At 40.8% G+C, this 20,772-nt stretch overlaps 1 protein-coding gene across 9 annotated transcripts in view; it reads right to left on the reverse strand.

Annotated features, from left to right (window-relative positions):
* fbrsl1 (fibrosin-like 1) overlaps positions 1-20,772 on the reverse strand; it is a 279,706-nt gene that overhangs the window by 91,337 nt on the left and 167,597 nt on the right. For 7 of the 9 annotated variants that reach the window (XM_025005586.2, XM_017414622.3, XM_017414621.2 and 4 more), the window contains one exon: positions 10,196-10,225. The exons of the other annotated variants lie outside the window; for them this stretch is intronic. In XM_025005586.2, the coding sequence (XP_024861354.1) occupies positions 10,196-10,225 (30 nt within the window). The remainder of the gene's footprint in view (positions 1-10,195; positions 10,226-20,772) is intronic. 9 annotated transcript variants of the gene reach the window in all.

Here is a 20,772-nt window from a genome sequence, read left to right on the forward strand (position 1 = left end):
TGGGAATTCAGTTTGTAACCTGAAAATCTCCCATACTTCAACAGTATTTTGTGTAATTCTGGGAGAGATTCCCGGGGTCTTGCCAGGTAGATTAATATATCGTCCGCGAATAGTGCTAATTTTTGTTCTTTATGGTTTATTGTTATGCCATGTATTTTGGTGTTTTGCCTAACCCATTGTGCTAAAGGTTCAATAAATATAGCGAATAACAATGGGGATATGGAACATCCTTGTCTGCACCCCTGTTCAATTTTTATAAATTTTTGGCTTTTTAAATAAATTTACAGGAGCAACAACGCTCTAGATGAAAAAGTATTTAGAAAATTTTACACTGAATGAAATAATTAGGTATGTTTTTGTGTAGAATGATTATTCACAACTCAACCGGTGTAATCAACTGGTTGAGTTACCTTTGCTCTTCTGGATTTTTTCCAGCTCGCCTTCTATGACTTCAGATTTAACATTAACAGCTCAAACAGTCACAAGTTCTCAAGTTTTTGATTAATTTCTTTTCAAATGGTCTGCTTTTGAATTCAGCAAACTAGGACTGGTAGAAATCAGAAGCATTTGCAGATGAATGCTTTTGCAGTAAAGTAATTTAATATTAAATTGGTGATTCTGCATTTTAATAGCAATGCAGGACACAAGACATCAGATGTCAAAAGTCTTCACATGCTGAATAATCATTTGTATCAAATGTAACAGCCCTGACTAATTTTATGAATTTGAAGAAATGTAATGATGAACTTTCTCCTTACATAATATTTGATGTTATTAAAACATTTAACCCAAAATATGAGTAGATCAATTCATTTTCTTCGATGACATGTTCTCAGATTGACATGAATGTACAATGATTCAGTGTGGTTTAATATGAGGATGACTACATGATGAAGTCATTTTTAATCACAAGGTGAACATTTTTGTTTGTGGACTATGACTACAGATGTCATCATTACATACATGTTTTATTTTTTTACTCTTTATTTAAAAAAAGAACATGCAAAAACAAAAAAATGGAAGATGGCTCATGACAACAAATAAACAGTAACAATAAAAAAGAAATAATCTTGTGCATTATTAATTAGGTGCATTTAAATATTGTAAATGTTAAGACACATTTCTGCTTCCAATTGGGGCCAGGTTAAAATCTATTTGCCCTTAGAACCTCTGGCATTTTATCTTAAAATGAAAGTCACATTCATAATATTGTTTTTCCCTTTCCATCTTGATCTCTAAAAAAATTACAGTAAATAAATAAATAAAAAGGGAGCAAGCTGATGAAATCTTCAATATCACCATGTTCTTAGGAAATCTAGGCATGCAGCTAAAGAAATGACTTCCATCACAGCACATGTGGGCTCCACTTTATTACAAGAGATGAGTTTAAACCCTGGGTGATGGAGATGAATAACTGGCTCGGTCTATTCCCTGGATACGCGCTTTCCTTGTTGTTGCAGCAGTCACTACGACACAAGAGATGGGGCCTCATAAGGCTGGAGTTGGCGAGGAGGAAAAATGATATCAAAAGAGCACAGCGTGGTTCTTATCCTTTTACAAGAAGCATGCACTGCACCAGAGCGTAAAGAGGAACACTATCTAAGACAGAGACACAGCACAACGCAGCAGGGGAAAGAGAGGCAGGTGGAAACGGGGAAGCAAAACAGTAAGAGCAAGCGGGGGGGATGCTATAAAGATGACGGGATGTGCGGATGGAAGTAATGCTAGACCAATTTTAACAGTACTGTATGTGATTGCCCTACTGGATTGTTATTTTTAGTCCAGTCAAAGCAAAAAATGAGATAAAAGTACAAAATTGGCTCATACTAGTGAATGCAAAGATGTGGTGGCAAAAAGATCTTGTGTTTTAACATGTAATATCTATTTACCTACCTGTATTTGGATAAACTTTCAGTAATAAAGGAAGCCAAACAGTCAAAATGCAACACTAGAAACCAAGAAAAAAAGTCCTGCCTGAACAGGACGTCTGGTGGTCAGAAGGGATGTTGTTAAAATCTCAAAGCTGCACTGCTCACTAAGCTGTCTGACAGGAGCCAAGCCTCTAGTGGTTTGTGTCTCACAGACGTTGACAGCCCCCCTCTGTCCCAAAAAAAAAAAAAAAAAACTGGCCAGCTCTTCAGAGAAATAGAGGTAGCATCAACATCTGCACCTGATAACAGTCGTCTGCGAAGGGTAACAGAGGCTCATCCACTCATTCTCCTAGCTTCCTACCTCCTCCTCTCAGGGAGCACATCAGACGGATGCGTTTGACATTTACACAGCTTTCAACACTTCAGAGACAGGATATTTATTCCGCCTGCGGCCCTGGCTTGAGCCAGGCCACGACCTGGACTGTCCCCCATGACGACCCTGTAGCTCAGCCCTGAAATGAGGCAGGGTTGAGAGAAGAGGCGAGCCAAAGAGAATAAAAACAGAGAGGGAGAGATGGATGACTGGATTCTACTGGACAATTTCTCTGGCAGATTCCAGTAGACATGCAAGGGGAAGACAATAAATGTTGCACGTCCCGGAGCACAATAAAACGACTGGCCAAATTAATCACACAGTTCCACTTGTCACGCTCAAAGGACATGCTGCCATGAATTCTTCCTCACAGATAGAGAGAGGAACAGAAGAGGAACTCGCCTGGCTACGTAAATACTGGCAGGGTGTCAACAACTGTCTTCCTGAATACTGATTGCAACCCTTGACTTGCTGCAGGAAATGCAGAAAAAAATAAGCAACACAAGAGCTGCCAGAGCTGCTGGCATTTACGTGTCACTGTCAATTCTTTCTAAAACAAAGCTATAAACAAAATGAATGCAAACAGAATAGAAGAACATATGCATCCAAGTGTTTGTGCTGTGACAATCATAATTTGTGACGAAATCTTGACTGGCTCTAGTTTCAAAGTGTGCTGGCACTAAATTACTTTAACATATAATGACAACAGATATTACTGGAGGCAGAGGAATGGAAAGAAAAGGTTAGTAATTGGTTTATGCCCAAAACATTGCTGACACTGAAATAACAACTTGAGTTAATTTGTTGTCAATGGTAAGACAAACATTACTTCTTAAATCCCTTATTCAAGAAAATAATGTGACAGGTTAACAATGCAAACTTTGATTTATAGAAGATATAGCTTCAATTTAGAAGGCATTTTCCAAGTTCATCCTGAGATACCCCTGGCTGTAAAAGAAGAGTTTTGGCAAACCTAGACCGCCTGAAGTGAGAGCACACAGAGGGGGTAATGGTCCATTTAGATAGTTGAGGACCAAAGCATTGGCGGATACTGGTGGAACAACAACAATTTTCTCCTGCAATTTCCCTCCTGCAGACGCCAGGATGAGGTGTGGGGATGTAGGATCTGTGGCCATTCTGATGGGGCGTGGATGCGGAACCTCAAATCCACAGAGGGACATCCTTCCAGGCGTAAAACACCTGCAGGGTTTGTGAAAGTCTCAATGGCCTTGTGGCAAAATGTGAACTCTAACTTCAACTCATATTTCAACACTTCGGTTAGATATTTTGCCACATTTTGCTTCAAGTTTTCACCTGAGGACAAAAAAAAATCTAATAAACAAATGCTTGCTTAAGAAAAATGAGTTTTAAATATTCAGGTTTATCTGGCTCATATGACAGCTAAGAAGTTTGGTTATCCAGCAGGAACTCAGAGTAGAACCGCTGCTTCTCCACATTGAGAGGGGTCAGTTGAGGTAGTTCAGGCATCTGGTTAGGATGACCCCTGGACTACCTCACTCGGGAGGTGTTTCAGGCATGTCCAACTGGAAGGAGACCCCGAGGAAGACCCAGGACACGCTGGAGAGACTACGTCTCTTGGCTGACCTGGGAATGCCTTGGAATTATCCCAGAAGAGATGATAGAGGTGGCTGGAGAAAGGGATGTTTGGGCTTCCCTGCTCAAGCTGTTGCCCCCATAACACCCTAAACAACAAGCAGCAGATAATGGATGGATGGATGGATATATCAGCAACTGGACCACCGTTCTTAACTCTCATAACCATAGATTACAAAAAAAAAAAAAAAATCAAGTGATTGCTCTTGACCCCAATGGCTGTATGTGAAAGCATCACCAAGCAGAGTGATCTGATCACAGGATCAAATATATACATCCAGTTGAACCTTGACCTACCCAGCAGGCAGAATGGGAAGTCAGCTGATTACTCAGGGTCAACCTGGGAGCTCTGGATTACGAAAGTATTGATCCCAGTGAAGATGTACTGTCCACAGGGAATGAGTTTGAGAGAAAAAGCTCTGCCGGGCAGAAATGATATCGACCAGCAGGCCTATACAGGCTCTAACGCAAAACCATATTTGAGCTCGGGACCTTGGAATTGGCTGTGCAAACAGACGGCTTTTCACAGAGGCCTATTGAGAGAAGACAGAGAAAGAATGAGAGTGAAGGAGGATTGAAGAAGACAAGCTCAGGGAGCACTCTGCATTAGACAGACACAGCAGCCTCTGGTTTAAAGCTGACACACTTAAGGGAAGAGTCAGCAGGGGTCATGTAAATCAAGACAGGGTGAGGAAAGATATAGTCCTGACCTGGGGCCAAACTAAGCAGACTTTAACATTACCCAGAGTCCATGTAAACAGCACGGAGACCTGGCAGTGCTCTACTTCACTTCCATGCAAAGTATGCGGTGAAGTCAAAAAGGAAGGGAGGGGTGAAGTGGTGAGGCATGTGGACAGATTGATGGTGATAGCAGTGTGGATAAACTTGAAGAGTAGTCCCCCTTCCTCACTAAATTAAATGACCGACTTGTCCTCTCCAAATCCCTCAACCTTTGCTTTCAGCAGAACCCCGGGGGAGTGACAGAACTGGCTGGGCTGTTAGTGTGATCCTTGGAGTAGTTTGGCGGGGGGAAAACAGACAGTAATGGCAGATGTATGAGGAAACAGGGAGCATTTATTCAGCTCAGAGAGAAAGACGAACTGTCAGAAACCTGAAGGGACAGGGAATACACAACTGTGCTATGAATATAGTCAGGAAAGAAAAATGAGCACAAAGATGGGAGCGAATGAGAACAAAAAGCCATAGGGTTTTTTGCACTCCTCTCCTTCGTCCTGTCTCTGTAGCTGGTTGGCTGTCTCACCTCCAAAAGTGAGTGCGCACACATGTGTGCACACAATCCTGAGCACCTCCCTGTGTTTTGACATGGCCCTGGGCCCAGAGCTTCTGAGCTGCAGCAGCAGACACTGGGCATTGGAAATTTAAGTCTGGGCCTAGGAGAAATTAGGTGAGGAGGCAAGAAAATGGGATGTTGACTTGAACTGGCCCCGGGGGCAGCTGAGAGTCTCCCTGTGCAGCTCCGCTGGCTGCTTGACAGTTTGATGGAGCGAGTGGAGGCTTCCCCGCGGCCCAAGCCGCCGTCTCTAACACTGATGTAGCTCAGTGAGGAACAGATTGAGCCTCCAGGCGTTGCTCTGTTCTACTGCTCTCCTTCTCTCTCCGTCTTTCTCACTTCATGCTGCTACTGCTAACTCTCTCCCCCCACTAATCCAGTCAAGCCAACACACAGAGACATGTAGACACAGTGCATTTGCATATGTGTACTAAACGTGTTCTCACTAAATCACACAGTGTATGCACTCATAAAGACATTCATACACACAAAAATAATAGCAATATCCAGAGAGAGTTTGATTACCTCCTTTATTTTCCTTCCTCGACAGTATTATGATGAGCACTACAGATGCTGTTGACTGAGCTCTGGCCGAGGCACAGGGGGAAGGAGGAGTAGAGGGAGGTTTGATGGAGGAAGAGGCAGAAGGAGTAGAGTCAGGGGGCTGGCAGGCCACAGTCATAATGAAAAGAATCTGGCGGCAGCCCACTGTGTGCTGGTCATGAGAAACATGTGCTGCCGGGGGGCTCTACTGCTAATTTCAGGGGGCAGCCAAGCGTTTCACGCTAGACTTGTCATTGGGCCAGAGGGGGCATGCATACGGGGTGACAGCAATTGCGAGAGAGCGGGTAGAGAGTTTGGGGAGGGGGAGCAAAGAGAGCGGGTGAAAGCTTATGCTCCTGTGCCCCTCCCCTGCTCCTCTTTTTCCCTCTCTGCAATGATCAAACGTTATTGTAGGCAGGGTACAGAATTACAAATGAGTGTCCTGTGGCAATGGCTGGAACTGGAATCAACTGCTCTCTTAACTCTACTCTCTCCTCAGGTGGTCATCAGGAGCGCAGTTTATCTTTACTCCCCTGCTTGAACCTAACTTTAACATCAGTGCTCGAGTGCTGTTAAGATGAAATAAATATATTACAAAAACAAGGGGTGTTTGCAACACAGAGGTATGACATGTGCTTTTGCATTTACCAAGAAGGAGATGCTAACAGATGGCAGCCTCTATCATAAAAAAAAGTCATAGCTGGCTCCAGTCTGGCAGTCAGAAGGATCAAGTAAGAGATGAGCAGGGATAAAAGGAGGAGTGTGAGAGATGGTCTCTAATGAAAGCTGGGTGGGTGATGGTAGATCTGTGGATATGGAAAAGGTTGGAGGGTTCTGAAAGTAGTCGTCACATGAGAGAGAACAGGAGGGTCAGGGAAATAGAACAAGAGACAGAGCAAGGTGGAGAGGAGACGCAGATGAACACAAAACACTGGCAGCGTTTGACCCAGAGCTGCAGCTACATCAGTGCACATCACAGAGCGGGGAGCTCTCTTTTGCTCTCCCTCTTCCTCCCCTCCCTCTCTCTGTCTCTTTTCCCTCTTTTGCTCTTCATCTGCCTCCCTCTGTGTCAGAGAGGAAACAGCTGTACACTATTCTTGTTCTGCCTCACATTCTATGAAACTCAACAGAATGGCTGACAGCTCTGTTTCAGAAGGATGTCTTTCCCTCCCTGCCCTGGGCATGTAAGCACTAATGTAAGGACTAATGACACCATCACATCAAATCTACCAATACATTTCTGTTCATGCTATACCATCACCCAAAACATAGTGCCCGTTGCACATTAAGAGCTCTTACAAACTGCACATTATTAATCTATATAATCTTGTTTCAATGGAATCTATAACCTTGGCCACCTGGACACTTGTTATGTCATCAAAATCAATTGTAAGACTGTAAGACAGGGCTGGGAGCAGGAAGGCCTGTAAACTGTAGACAGCAGCAGTAAATAACTGCTGCCCTATGATTAGACCCAGAAAGGTTAAACAGAGCTCGTTCACGCCACCTTTATCAAGCTGCCATGAATCACCTCACCTGCTGAAGTGTGTATGTATGATTAAAGGTCTGCTGGACATCTGTGCAGGGAGTGGCAGTTGGGAGGACAGAGGGCGGTCTTATCAACCCAGAAGGGAGGGGCAGTTTATTACTGTAATTAAGGAAACGTGGGAGTAAAGTAGCTGAGTTTGTAAATATTAAGTGATTGATATGCACACATAGAAAATCTGTTGATTTGGCAGAAATATTCATGCAAAGCAAGAGGTAGAAAAGGAGTCAGCGCTCAAACAAAAAGAGAATTAAGTTGCTTCTCTCCCCTGATTTTATCCCCCACCCTCTCTCCACCTCTCTCTCACTGTCTCCTGCTCAGTCTGTGTGGCTGATATTAATGGGACATCCCTTGTTTGTAAATGTGCCAAGTTGTGAGCACCACTGCGGGCTGTCTATTATAGCAGGCCTCTGGGGCAGCTATTCCATATGGTGTCACATATGGCACTCAGCAGCATCAATTAATGTTGTTATAATACTGATTTTTATGAGCTGGGGCTTAACTCCTTTTCCTTTTTTTTCCTACCCATCCAAATTCTTCCCTTTGCTCCCCCTACCATCACTGATTCTTTGAATTTTCAAACTGTCTCTACTCCACTCCTAAAACCTTCAACAATCTGGCTCTTGAATAGTGACGGAAAAGTTTTCAATACCAATTTCTGAAAGCTTGAACCAGCTTTGTCGAATGCTTCATTAAGACCTCAAATGTAACTTTAATCTTTCGGTGTATGGTACAGAAGTGAAATATTGTTGTCATATCTTTTGACAAGCTGAGAATTTGATCAGCAATATACTAAAAGTGATGAGAGAAACAAAAACTGTAATTATGCATTTAGAGAGCTATGTATATATATATATATATAATTTTTTTTTTTTCACATTTAAAACCAAACATTGCATTTGTAGTAACTTGTTCTGGTCACATTAGGCCAGCATTAGGAACAATCAGTGTGTTAAATTAGGCTTGTTTTTATGCACAAAGCACCAGGCAGATGGATGTGAGAACAGAATCTGAGGGGCCCTTTTGTTTCCTGGTGCCTTTGGTGGTGGATCTGACAGGAAGGGAACAAGAGCGTAGCAAAAAGCCCCGCTTAAAAAGCTCCCAGACACACCATCCTTGTCAGCGGTGCCACAATTAGAGACTAGATCACTGGCTCTTCCCAGCGAGAAACATCTCACCACCACTCCTCAATGGAACGCTTTCGTTTGACGAACACACTCAAAGAGGGGTTTTAAAATGTTTCGGATGGCTAATCACTCTCAGGATGAAAGGCCCTGGCGTGTTCGTTTGTGTCAGGGTGGGGAGCTTCCCTTGCCGTTTCTCTGTCTCTGATTCTGATTGTTTTTGTTCGTTTCTTTTGCAGCAGGCAGACGAAGCAGGCGAGCTAGCAGGCAGCGCTGTTTGAAGGTGCAGTCAGATCCGAGAGCAGGCCTGATGCTTTGTAGTGATATTTCCAGCAGCACAATCTCATTACTTTTTGACGTGGGAGATGCGTGCAGGGGCGGATTGTCATTTCATGCTGTCAAAAGTTCTATGTGAAATGGAGACAGCAGTGGAACTTCAATGACCTGCATGACTCTGGCTCATCAAGGATGAATATATTAAGCCAAATATCAGATAAAATCCAATGAACCAAATCCTCAGAGACGCTTGTAGACCTTATGTCCAGGCTTTTGGATACTGAAGGAATCTCATCCATCATATGTAATCAGATGTATTTCAAAAACAACTAAAGATTTATTGTATCCTAAACAACTCTTTTTAAACTTCTTATAAAATAGCACAAAAATTCCCTCAAGAAGAAAAATCCCGAGGGCAGCATCTTTCACCTTTCAGAAACGGTTAGAGCTACTGGATGTTTTCACACAGGACAATCCCTGGCAGCTCCCCCCTTTAAGAAAAAGGGTTACGTCCCGTGAAGCTGATTTCACACGGGCTTCTTTCAATGCAGAAAGAGAAATTTGCTCTGTGTGAGATGCTGCCAGGCACTGATTGAAACGGCTGGTTACCATGCAAACCCCATCCTGTTGCTGGGACAACTGTCCTGAAGTGCTTCCTGGGTAATTTTCGAGGTCACTGGTTTGTGCACGCCTATGTGGTGCAGATGGGCCCACCCTCATTCAAGCCCCAGCAGGAGCTCTTTCATTAGGCCCAATGAATGGTCTTATTCATCCCCTTCACCCCAATTGGTCACGCTGAGTCTCTGCAGAAGACCCAGGACAAACTTTTCTCCCTGATCCTCCACGCACCACCCATCTTAGTCATGCTTCACTTTTGTTCAGGGGCATGTGGTGGCTGGAACTACAGAGCTCATCTTTGGCAGAAAACAATCTTAGCTGGAAGGTAAAAGGCTAGTAACATTGCTTTGTTTATTTTAAACAGTAAAACCTTCTACACATGACATGAGTTTACACAAAATAAATAATTTCTATTGATGCAGTAAATATCTATAGCTGCAATTTTATAAAAGGGTGTATGGTGCAGTATTTGTACAGACTTCTATAAATTATTACTCTATTCAGCACAGTGAAATGATTCATAATCTTATTTCTACCTCAGTGTGATATAAAAAGCTCTAAGAAAATAAAGTGCTCAAGCAGAATTATTTTATTGCTAAGTTTCTGTTTTCTTCATTGAGTTGCTCCAATAGCTGCAGTTCTCTGATAGGTCAGAGGGTTCTTTACGGCCTGGCTCATTTTGGATCTCAAGGAAGTCCCAGGTCTAGCCTAGTGAGAAGTGACTAATTGTCTTGAGTTGTTAGTGTTGCTGGAATGAGACCCACTTCAGCCAGTGACAGGGTGCACAATAATTTTGTTTTTTCCTTCCTCCTACCAACTTTTCTCTTTCTCCTTCTTGCAGCAGATTTAGCCCCTCTGCTTCTCAAGCTACTGAGCTGTAAAATTGACTGGACAGCAGGCAGTATACAGAATAAGACCTGGCATCATGGACGCACTAACCTTGAGGAGGGCCACTGCTGCTGGCAGCACCTAAAGAGATGGAGACAGAACGTCAGCCATATTAGACTGAGGAAGGTTAAATGAGGAGGGATAAAAGACCAAAGGGAAAAAGACAAGGAGAGCCATATTGTTTGTTTATGAAGAAACAGATTGGCAGCTTAGTAAAGCAAGACTAAATCACCATTAGGCGGACATAGACTGTAAAACAGATAACAGAATAGAAACCAAAGAAAAAAGAACAAAGAAGGATTAGAACACACCTTCTACTTGTGCAGAGCCACTATATGGTCTGTATTAACCTTTGCCATTAGACTGATTATACTAAAAACTTGAAAATGTCTATCAAAATATACATATTTCTTTGTATCGTTTAAGAAACAAAAGTACATTTTTCTTACAGCAATTTAAACCAATCATCCTTTGTAATGAAACTGGCTCACATTGTTACTCCTGGAACAAATCTGAGCAATCAATTACTATGAATCACAAATAGACTATCTGTGGTTTAGATGTGAACAAATGAAGCTTCAGTCTCTTACAGATGATATTAGTGCTCTGAGCTCCTTTCTCTCCACTAGAGATTAAGCAGGTTTGTACTCTCCCAGGCGGGCAGCGCTCCCCCCTCCAGGGTGCTGCACTATCATTTGCAGGAAAATTACTTCAGTAATGAAGAATCCAGGCCCATAAATCCTTGTGGCCTCACCTTCCTTCGCCGCCCAAGTCTCGCTGAACAGCTAGTAAAAATTCCCTTTAAAAAATTCATAGTGCAATTTTGCTCAAATCCCTCCCAGCAAGCACAATTATGGAACTTTCATCTCAATTGATTTATGTCTTTGGTAAAGAGAGGGGGCATCGCTCAGAGGGGGTTATGGTGGTGGGCTGTAGAGGGAGGGCGAGAGGACAAAACAAGTGGTAAATCATTGTTTTTTAAACGGAAGGTGCAGGGCCCTTTGTCAGTTTGACTGGCTATGTGTTGTGGTGCAGGCAATGGCGAAGTACATGGATAAGAGGAGTAGGTCGAAGCAAGGGACGCATTTGAAAGAAGAAGGAAAATGGCTGGAAGGGGGAGGAGGGATGAGAGATGGGAGCAAAAAGCGGTATTCCACTTGATTAATAACACTAATCAAATTATACAGTGTTCCACTGTGCCCTGAAATCTGAGGCCATAATGTCCTCTAATGGCGAGGTTCATGGAGCTAAACTTCAGAGGGAAAACACAGCGCTGACTGCTGCATGCCTTAATGAAGGCAGTAAAACATCCATTTCCAGAAGCCATGAAATGAAAGGCAAGATTGTAGATGTGCACCCAGTGGCTCCTGCACTGTAAAAAAAAGGAAAGCTGTTGAACAAAAGACAGTGTCAGGGGGAGTGAGAGACAGACAGGGACATGCAGGGCCTTAAGAAGAGAAATGAGGAGAGAATAAAACAAGTGAAGAGAGTTAAAGGGCAAGAACACCAACAGCATGTGGATGTAAAAAGGAAAAAAAGATGATGAAGTGGAGACAGAGAGACAGGTTGGCAGATACTCCCAGTGCTTTATTTTCAGAGAATGTCTCTTCTGGCATGAAGACAATCGTTTGTGTCTTCTGATTATGGATGAGCCAGGCTGCTTTACTATGTCTGTTATACTTAGTGCTGCTGAAAGCAGCCACAATTCATCACTATTTAGTTGCTGATGCACCTAACCACAACATCCTCCCTCTCATCTATATCAATACTTCTCTACATTACAGAATCCCATTGTCGATCCAGGCATGCATTGTGTTGATCCATCTTTCTATCCATGTATTCAGTTGTCCATCCATTCATGTAAATATTTGTCTAGTTATTCATTCCTCCATCTTTATGTCTATTTGTCCATATAATCCAATGTACATTTATCCATCTGTGCAACCACCTAAGCATCCTTTAAAATTTGTCTGTTGATCGTCCATAATGTTTTGCATCCATCTATCAATACATGCAATCAGTATAAATGAAAGTCAACCCCGTAGGACCTGGTAAATAAAAATAACAAACATAACAAAACAAAAGACTCCACCGACCTTAGCTGTCACCTAGCTGCTATCATTATAATAAGTGCCACAAAATGTGTACAATATCAAAATCTAGGTCCATGTAACATTGTTTGGTAAGGCAGGAAAAACTTTGCTGCACAATAGTAAAAAAAATTCAAGACTCTTATTATGGTTTGCATTTAATCTACTAAATTGCACAAGTTACAAACAATCAAATCAGCCTTTGCATCTTGAGTAAACTAAATGCTATTCATTGTCCTTGGGGTAAAAATTTCATCTGGAGAGCAAGCAGGGAAAAAAAAACAAAAAAACAACAAAGCTGAGAAAACACAGATTGCTATTGTTATTATTATCATAATTACAGTTGTGCCTATCATGCAAGCAGTCTCAATCAGGATGAAATACAGTTTCATTTGATGAAGCTTCCTGTTTTGACTGGCTTGAGTTTACGAACCACACACTTGAATGGTGTGCCAAAAACTCAATCAGGCGCAATTACTTAGCCATCAGATAGAAATGTAATTGATTTGAAAGCTGACATGAGATATAACTACATTACAGTAGAGGCACAGTGGGGAGGCTCCTTGGGGACGAGGCCTACGGGGAGCTCATTACTGCCAAGCTTTGAATTATTGAGTGCTAAGGCAGTGACATTGAGGAATAGAGGCGGGCGATTGGTTGTAACAACTCGGCAAGTGTTTATCTCAACTTACAGCAATCTAAGACAACTGATGGAGTTATCTCCCTGTGCATAAATATTGCACAGGAAGAAGTTGTAACGCTTCATAATTAAAAGGGTTCAGGCCAAGGTGAAGTCCATGGGTACACATTACGTGCACTATTTCAGTCTGTAGTATTTGGAATCATTATAGCCAAGGTAAAATACTGAATCACATTCTGCCTTCAGTCATTTCCTTCATAACACAATTAGATTTTAGATCACATATTTAGTGGCCATTTATTTTGTGAAACCATCACATGTTATGTTAAACTCTATACAATTTACTGTGTTAGATAAAAATAGGGCTTTTAAAATTCTACTTTCTTAATTTTGTTGCGCTATTTACTATTGCTAAGGTTGTTTATATCATATCTAGCAATACCAGAAACAGTACTGTAAGGAATTGACTTCATGTTCTTTGTATCTTTTCTTTTCTGATACAATTCACTAGAAGTTCTATTTTAACACTTTTCCAATTTGTTCACTTCTTCGCTTTCTAGATACAAAGAACTTAAATTAGGTGAAAGCCTCCCCTGAGACTAGGGATTGAAGAAGTACATCTGCCTGACCCCGATTATCAGCCAGTGGGTCTTTTCCCTAAAGTGCTGAGAGATGACTGTTGAGAGGATAAAGATATAAGACTTGTGGAGGGGTCTGTGCGTCCCCAAGGAAGAGGAGGAGGAGGGGGGGGGCTGTCTACCTCTGGGGAAGCTCTGCCCCCAAGGTTTCTGCTACTGATCTTTCTCTGCCTCTCCCTTATTCTCTCTATCACTCCCCTTTTTGCTCACACAGCCCTCCTGTGAGCTTTCGCACAAAAATGAGAACTCAATTAATTCAGGCAAAATGAGAACAAGGGAGGAGGAGGAGGCAAAGGGTGCCCAGAGAGATGAAGAACAAGCAAAAGAGGAAATCCTAACAGAGCTGCATGTCAATCTGCGGCCTGGAAACTGCAAACAGACCATAGGTGGACTGTGCCTGAAGTCTTTAGCCGAGTTAATCCTGTCTGCTGTATAAACATGGCTGATGAAGGAATGCTTCTAATTAAAGAGAGTGATGCTCAGTAAACAGACAGGTCAGGAGGAGGAAGAAAAAGGCAGAGAGGGAAAGTTTTAAACAGGTGAAGATGGTGCAGACACGATTAAAAACATTCAGACTCCAGTATGTTCATTATTATGGAAAAGGCTGTAGGGATTTACAGATTAACACTGGAGCTTTGCAACAATGTAAACAACCACAAAATGATGACAGTGTAAATGTAAAACTACATTTCTAATGGTAGCACTAGATTTCTGGACAATACTCTGCATCTCATTGTTGTTAAAAATACCGCGCACAATGTTTAATAAAAAGGAAAGAACAAACAATGGCCTAAAAACATGGTATGTCAGCAAGTAAATATAATCTATACCTAGTAACTTTAGAACAAATCATGTAAGGATGCAAAGTAAAAAATGACAAACAGCAGTGATCAACACTGCAAGAGCTCAATCAGTATGCTTAAAGTAATATCAAGTTTCTACGAGCCACCATGCAGTTTTCAACAGGACACACACACATATGTATTAACACTCTGCACAGATATAAAACACAGAGTATGAGGTGACACACTGCAGCCATACAGTATGCTTAAAAAGAAACTGACACCTCTATTGCTTTTTTTTCACATCTGGGTTGTTGCTTAAAGTACACAAGAGTTTCTGAAGCTAGCTGAAGTCACAAAAACAAGATCCTAATAAAATCAAATAAAAAAAAAGTCCCACTTTCACTCAATGACTTCATGTAAGCTGTGAGTTGTTATCTCCAGCATAATCATGTTATAAAAGTAACCACTTCCTCTGACAGGGTGTAAATCCAAAACTATTCTGGGATATTTTTATGTTTCATTTTTACAGCAGTGCATATATTTCCTGTTTTATCAGTCCCAGTTTTAGAGCAATACCAGTAAAACAGGAAAATGAAACAGTTCCAAATTTCCATATGAAAAACATAGTGCATGTAAAATGTCAGGAGGGACTGGAGCAAATATGTTTCCAAGAAATTCAGTCTGCCACTTCTAGTTACAGAGACTGCATAACGTGTAAAAGAAGCAAAAGATTTGGTTGATGCTCTCTAGAAGATCCCAATATAGTTCTACTAGGAGTTGAAGGGAAGGACGGAGATGAGCTAAAGTTCATGAAACGAACAGGGAGTGCAGAAGCTTCTAAAATAACACTGTTTCTGCACTTGGCCCAGTCTCCAAACCAAAACTGCAGAGTAAAAGCACAAGACTGTTGAGCAAAATACGTCAAGTCAGTCATAAGACACATTTTAGTCAATGGCTGATAGTGTTCCTTGCATTAGCCTAAATCAAAATTAGATCTATCTTTAACAATCTAATAAAAACAACCATATGATGACACTTTTCCTCATTTATGTTTTCTGTCGTCTCCTCTGGAAACCCCGGAGGAGAATAAAATCACCTTTGTTCATGATGCCAGTAAAAGGAAATGTTTGCTCCAACAGTACTGCAGCATCTGTAGAACCTATACAATATAGGTTTTTTTTCTAGAACTATGTCCAATCAATGCAATATGGAGGCCTCAAATAACCTTGTTGAAGTTATAGGTCAAATTACAACCAATGTAAGGATGAAAATGAATTAGCCACACAATTTAGCAGTTTAGATGATAGTGTGCCTTTGTCTTCTTCGCCACACATCAGCTGACATTAATATTTTATTAGGGTAAGGATATTATGCCAAAAACAACTTGAAAAAAATGCTGTATTCTTTCATGGTCTGTTTTGGGCTCATTTCTAAGCAAATAAGTAAACATTATTTTCAATATACAGTAAAAACCAGAAGCAACAATAACGTGTGTTTAAAATGATTAGTATGCACAGTATGTCAGTAGTCTCTCTGCTTGATGTTGTCTATCTGGAGAGTAGCTGATTTTTAATTTTACATAGTGTCAATCTCTTTTTAACTAACAGGAAGGAAGGAGGGGAGGTAGCGAGAGTTCACACTCTGCAGTGACAGCAGAGTCGTTGGTGGTGATCCGTTGAGAAAATGTGAGAAAAACCACAACTTGTGTACCTATTGTGCAAACACATAAAACCGCAAAAGGTGCTGTGAGTTGCAAAAAGAGCAGGTTGTTTGTATATAGGGTAAAGCCACAGCCAGACACTAACTGAATCTTAGTTCTGTGAAATACCGTCATGGCTGAAAGTGTTGGCACTCCTTAAATTTTTTCAGAAAATTAAGTATTTCTCCCAGAAAATTATTGCAATTACAATGTTTTGTTATAAACATGCTTATTTCCTTTGTGTGTATTGGAACAATGTAAAAAAACAGAGAAAAAAGCCAAAATTGATATAATTTAACGCAAATCTCCAAAAATTGGCTGGACAAAATTATATGCACCCTCAACTTAATATTTGGTTGCACACACTTTAGAAAAAAATAACTGAAATCAATCGCTTCCTATAACCATCAACAAGCTTCTTACACCTCTCAACTGGAATTTTGGACCACTCTTCTTTTGCAAACTGCTCCAGGTGTCTCATATTTGAAGGGTGCCTTCTCTTCTCTTTTAAGATTTCTCCACAGGTGTTCAATGGGATTTAAATCCAGACTCATTGATGGCCACTTCATAACTTTCCAGCACTTTGTTTCCATCCTTTTCTGTGCGCTTTTTGAAGTATGCTTGGGGTCATAGTCCTGCTGGACAACCCATGACCTAGGACGCAAACCCAGCTTTCTGACACTGGGCCCTACATTGTGACCCAAAATCCTTTGGTAACCTTCAGATTTCATTATGCCTGTCAAACAGTGCCAGAGGCAGCAAAACAACCTCAAAACATCTTTGAACATCCATCATATTTGACTGTAGGTACTGTGTTCTTTTCTTTGTAGGCCTCACTACATTTTCAGTAAACAGTAGAATGATATGCAGTAACAAAAAGCTCTATCTTGGTCTCATCTGTCCACAAGACATTTTACCATAAGGACTTTGGCTTTGACTTTGGCTTACTCACATACATTTTGGCAAACTGTAGTCTATCATGGGTCTCCTGCCATAGTGTTTCCATTTCATTCAAATTATAACAGATAGTTCATGCTGACACTGATGCTCTCTCAGCCTGCAGGACAGCTTGAATTTCTTTGGATCTTGATTAGGGCTGCTTATCCACAATCCTGACTATCCTGCGTTGTAACCTTTAATAAATTTTTCTCTCCTGTCCACTTCCAAGGAAATTAGCTGCAGTGCCATTTCTTGTGAACTTCCTGATTATGTTGTGCACCGTGGACAAAGAAACATCAAGATTTCTGGATATGGACTTGTACCCTTGATATTGTTGATTTTTTTCCCCGCACAATTTTAGTTCTCAAGTCCTCAGTTCCCTTCTTTCATTTCTACAATCTTTGTGTGGCACACAGACACACAATGCAAAAATTGAGTCAACTTCTCTCCTTTTTATCTGATTCAGGTGTGATTTTTATCTTGCACACACCTGCTATTTGCCACAGGTGAGTTTAAATGAGCATCACATGCTTGAATCAAAGTTATTTACCCACAATCTTGAAAAGGTGTCAATAATTTTGGGGGTTTTGTTTGAAATTATATCAATTTTAGCTTTTTTTTTCTTTGTTTTTTGTGTTGCTCCAATACACACAAAGGAAATAAACATGTCTATTGCAAAACATGTGTAATCGCAATAATCTTCTGGAAGAAATACTTCATTTTCAGGGGTGCCAACACTTTTGGCCATGACTGTAAACACAAGTTTAGGTTTGTAACTTGTGATAGTGACACATGAACAGCGTAAAAAACTTGACAAAAAAAAATGACAAGCAATATTTAATCAGTGCTGCTTCTTCTACACAGAGCACGAGAGGTAATTAAAATACATTGATATATAAATGATATGAATGCATAACTTCAACAAATGCTTTTCTTTATGAAGAGACTTCAAACTCTCACATTTTATTACCAATGATGTATATTTTAGAACAACATTGCTTAAAATAAAAAAACCTTCAGAGATATTTAGGAATCACTGGTATTACTCTGAGGGGTTGTGATGTATAAAAGCCAAATATGTCACTTCCTGATAGATACAAACTCTCCCTACAAGTAAAAAAAGAAGCAATCTGAGACACAGTAGACAAAAGTTTATTGTGCATTTGACAATAAATCTTGTTGCCCATCTCGTCAATACACACCTGAATCCCCAACCACCTGCACATCTCTGACCCGAACATGAAACCAGGACAAGAAACACTAGGAAACCATTTGGTTTTGTTTATCCTCCTGGGGCTGTCTTGGCTCTCGGAAACCTTACCCTGGTATTCGCTCTAATCCCCAGAGAATGAAATGCAGGGTAAGCAGCGTGTAGATAAAGCACCACTGCATATCTGTAACAGACCACCGTGGCAGCGTCTAAACATGGCCCCCGTGACACTGCTAATTTGACATCCCTTCTCCGGTCCTGGACTTGGCCTAAAGGGTAGAACCATATCAGCTTACATCTGACCAGTTTAAACCTCTAGAGCTGCGGCAACTTCGGAAGATTCAATTGAGCAGAATTGAACACAGTTCACTGGCTTTTGACTGGTGAAGGCAGAGCAGTGTGGATGACAGTGGTGTGTGGAGTCAGAGAGTATCAGTTGACCCAGACCAATTATTCATGAGGCCTTATTGTGACTGGTGCTGCTCCATTAAAGTCAGACAGGAGCAGCTGAGGGTAAAATAATAAACATCTATTTCTAAAACACAGCTGACACCTCTAACAGAAAATATGATCCCTAAACAGGGGGGAAAAAATTAAACTAATTAAACTAAGAGTAGAGAAGTTTTTCTATGAAGTATATGTTTTTGCTAGAAAGTAGCAGTGAGGAAGCTACACATTTTCAACTGGAGGTGAACTAGAATGTTATTTAAAAGGTGTGCTCACACAATGCAAACAAAAGAATGAAAAAGGTAATAGCATACTTGATATTCTCACTGACAAAAATGAACACCGCCTTGAAACTTCTCATAATGGTCTTCAAGCTTAAAAATACAGCTGGCAATAATAAAAACATCTCTTGAGAAAGTTGATTTTGTTCCAGCACAGAACACATAAAAATGTCTGCAAAAACATTCCGAATAGAACTACTGAGAAAAGTCTTTGATGGAAGCCTAAACTTCATGACTGATGAGAGAAAACCTGAGAAAAAAACAATCACCTCTAAGCTTATTCACTTCTATTTACAACCCAAATGAACCACAGAAATGTGTACCCCCAAGCACACACACACACAAAAGGCCCACTTATGTGCAAGCACAATAGTGTGGCAATTATCGGCGAGAGAGGAGCAATGCTGGATCGGTTACAGTTGTTGAATGTTAATTACAGCGTTTTACGGCATTGAGGAGATAACGAGTTAGCGCCTGGTGACAGCAGCGACACGTCCTTTAACGAGAGCCGTGGAAATTTATGAAACTTGAGATCAGGGACAATGAGGCGTTACTGGCTTGTCAGACGCTCTCCTGCTCACCCTCCCTTTGTCCTAATGAAGGCAGACACTCGTTTCTTTCTCTTGTCTGCTTGTTTCCACACCTTTAGCCTGAGATTATTACTATTCATCTCAAAAAGGTAAAAATCGACAAATTGGGATGCCTTATCATTTCCTACCACCATTTTTTATTTCATAATCACTGTTTGTTACAGTTATAAGAGTGGAAAAAATAATGAGAAAACACGGGAGCACATGAGGGCTCAAGATAAACATGGGGTCACATTACAGATAATTCCTTGACTGGACCAAAACCAGCCGGAAACCAGATAAATGTGAGCGACTATTCATTCCTGTCAAACTAAATAGCAAGGGATCAAGAGCTTGGTAAAATCTGTGAGGTTATAATGGTCATGTTGTGAAGCCTGGTTTAGAATTTAGGTTAATGGAACCATTGATAGGGCTCAGCTCTAATACCAGCAATGCTTAAGAGGATACATACCTCATGATTTAGATAAATCCCAGGGCAATCTTCAAAGTTTCCCACATTGACCTTGCCAAGACTCTTAGAAATAAAAGAGTCAGGTCTGACAATTTCTTTGGATTTGCACTAAAACAAAACAGTGTAATACCTCGGGTATTATATTCTAGATTCAGTTCCACAGGGGTAAGTAGAAATATTAGGTCTAATAAACAAATGAGGCAAGGCCATATTTTCTTGTCTCCTTGCCAAAAAAGAATCTAAGCAAGAATGTACAATTAAGTATGGGATTTCTGTAGCTTCAACCAATGTCTAAACTTGGGCTTGGAAAATAATAACCGAGTTCAGTTGTTACTTGATCCTAATGTTGCTATTCTATATGCATATATTCAAAAAAATATGAATGCATGTGTGTGTCTATGTTTGTGTATACCATCCCACAGGACAGAGGAAGGTACAAGAAGCTCTTTAAAAAATAACACAAAAGATGAAACACCTAGAGTCATGTTCAGATGTCAATAAAAACAGGTGTTAACCAGCTCAGCTAAGATGTAAGGAGCTTGGATAATCCTAGCCTGGAAGCAAGAGTCTTGCTCTAGAATACTAATGATTAGAATGCACAGTTTCATCACATAAAGTTGATTAGGAACTTGGATGTATGTGGTATGAGTTTTAAAAGTTCTATTTATATCTGCTAGAATGTAATGATAATAGAAATATGGAAAACTTTCTCTATCTATCTATCTATCTATCTATCTATCTATCTATCTATCTATCTATCTATCTATCTATCTATCTATCTATCTATCTATCTATCCATCCATCCATCCATCCATCCATCCATCCATCCATCCATCCATCCATCCATCCATCCATCCA

Source organism: Kryptolebias marmoratus, linkage group LG1 (genome assembly GCF_001649575.2).
Source record: "Kryptolebias marmoratus isolate JLee-2015 linkage group LG1, ASM164957v2, whole genome shotgun sequence".
Lineage (NCBI taxonomy): Eukaryota > Metazoa > Chordata > Actinopteri > Cyprinodontiformes > Rivulidae > Kryptolebias > Kryptolebias marmoratus.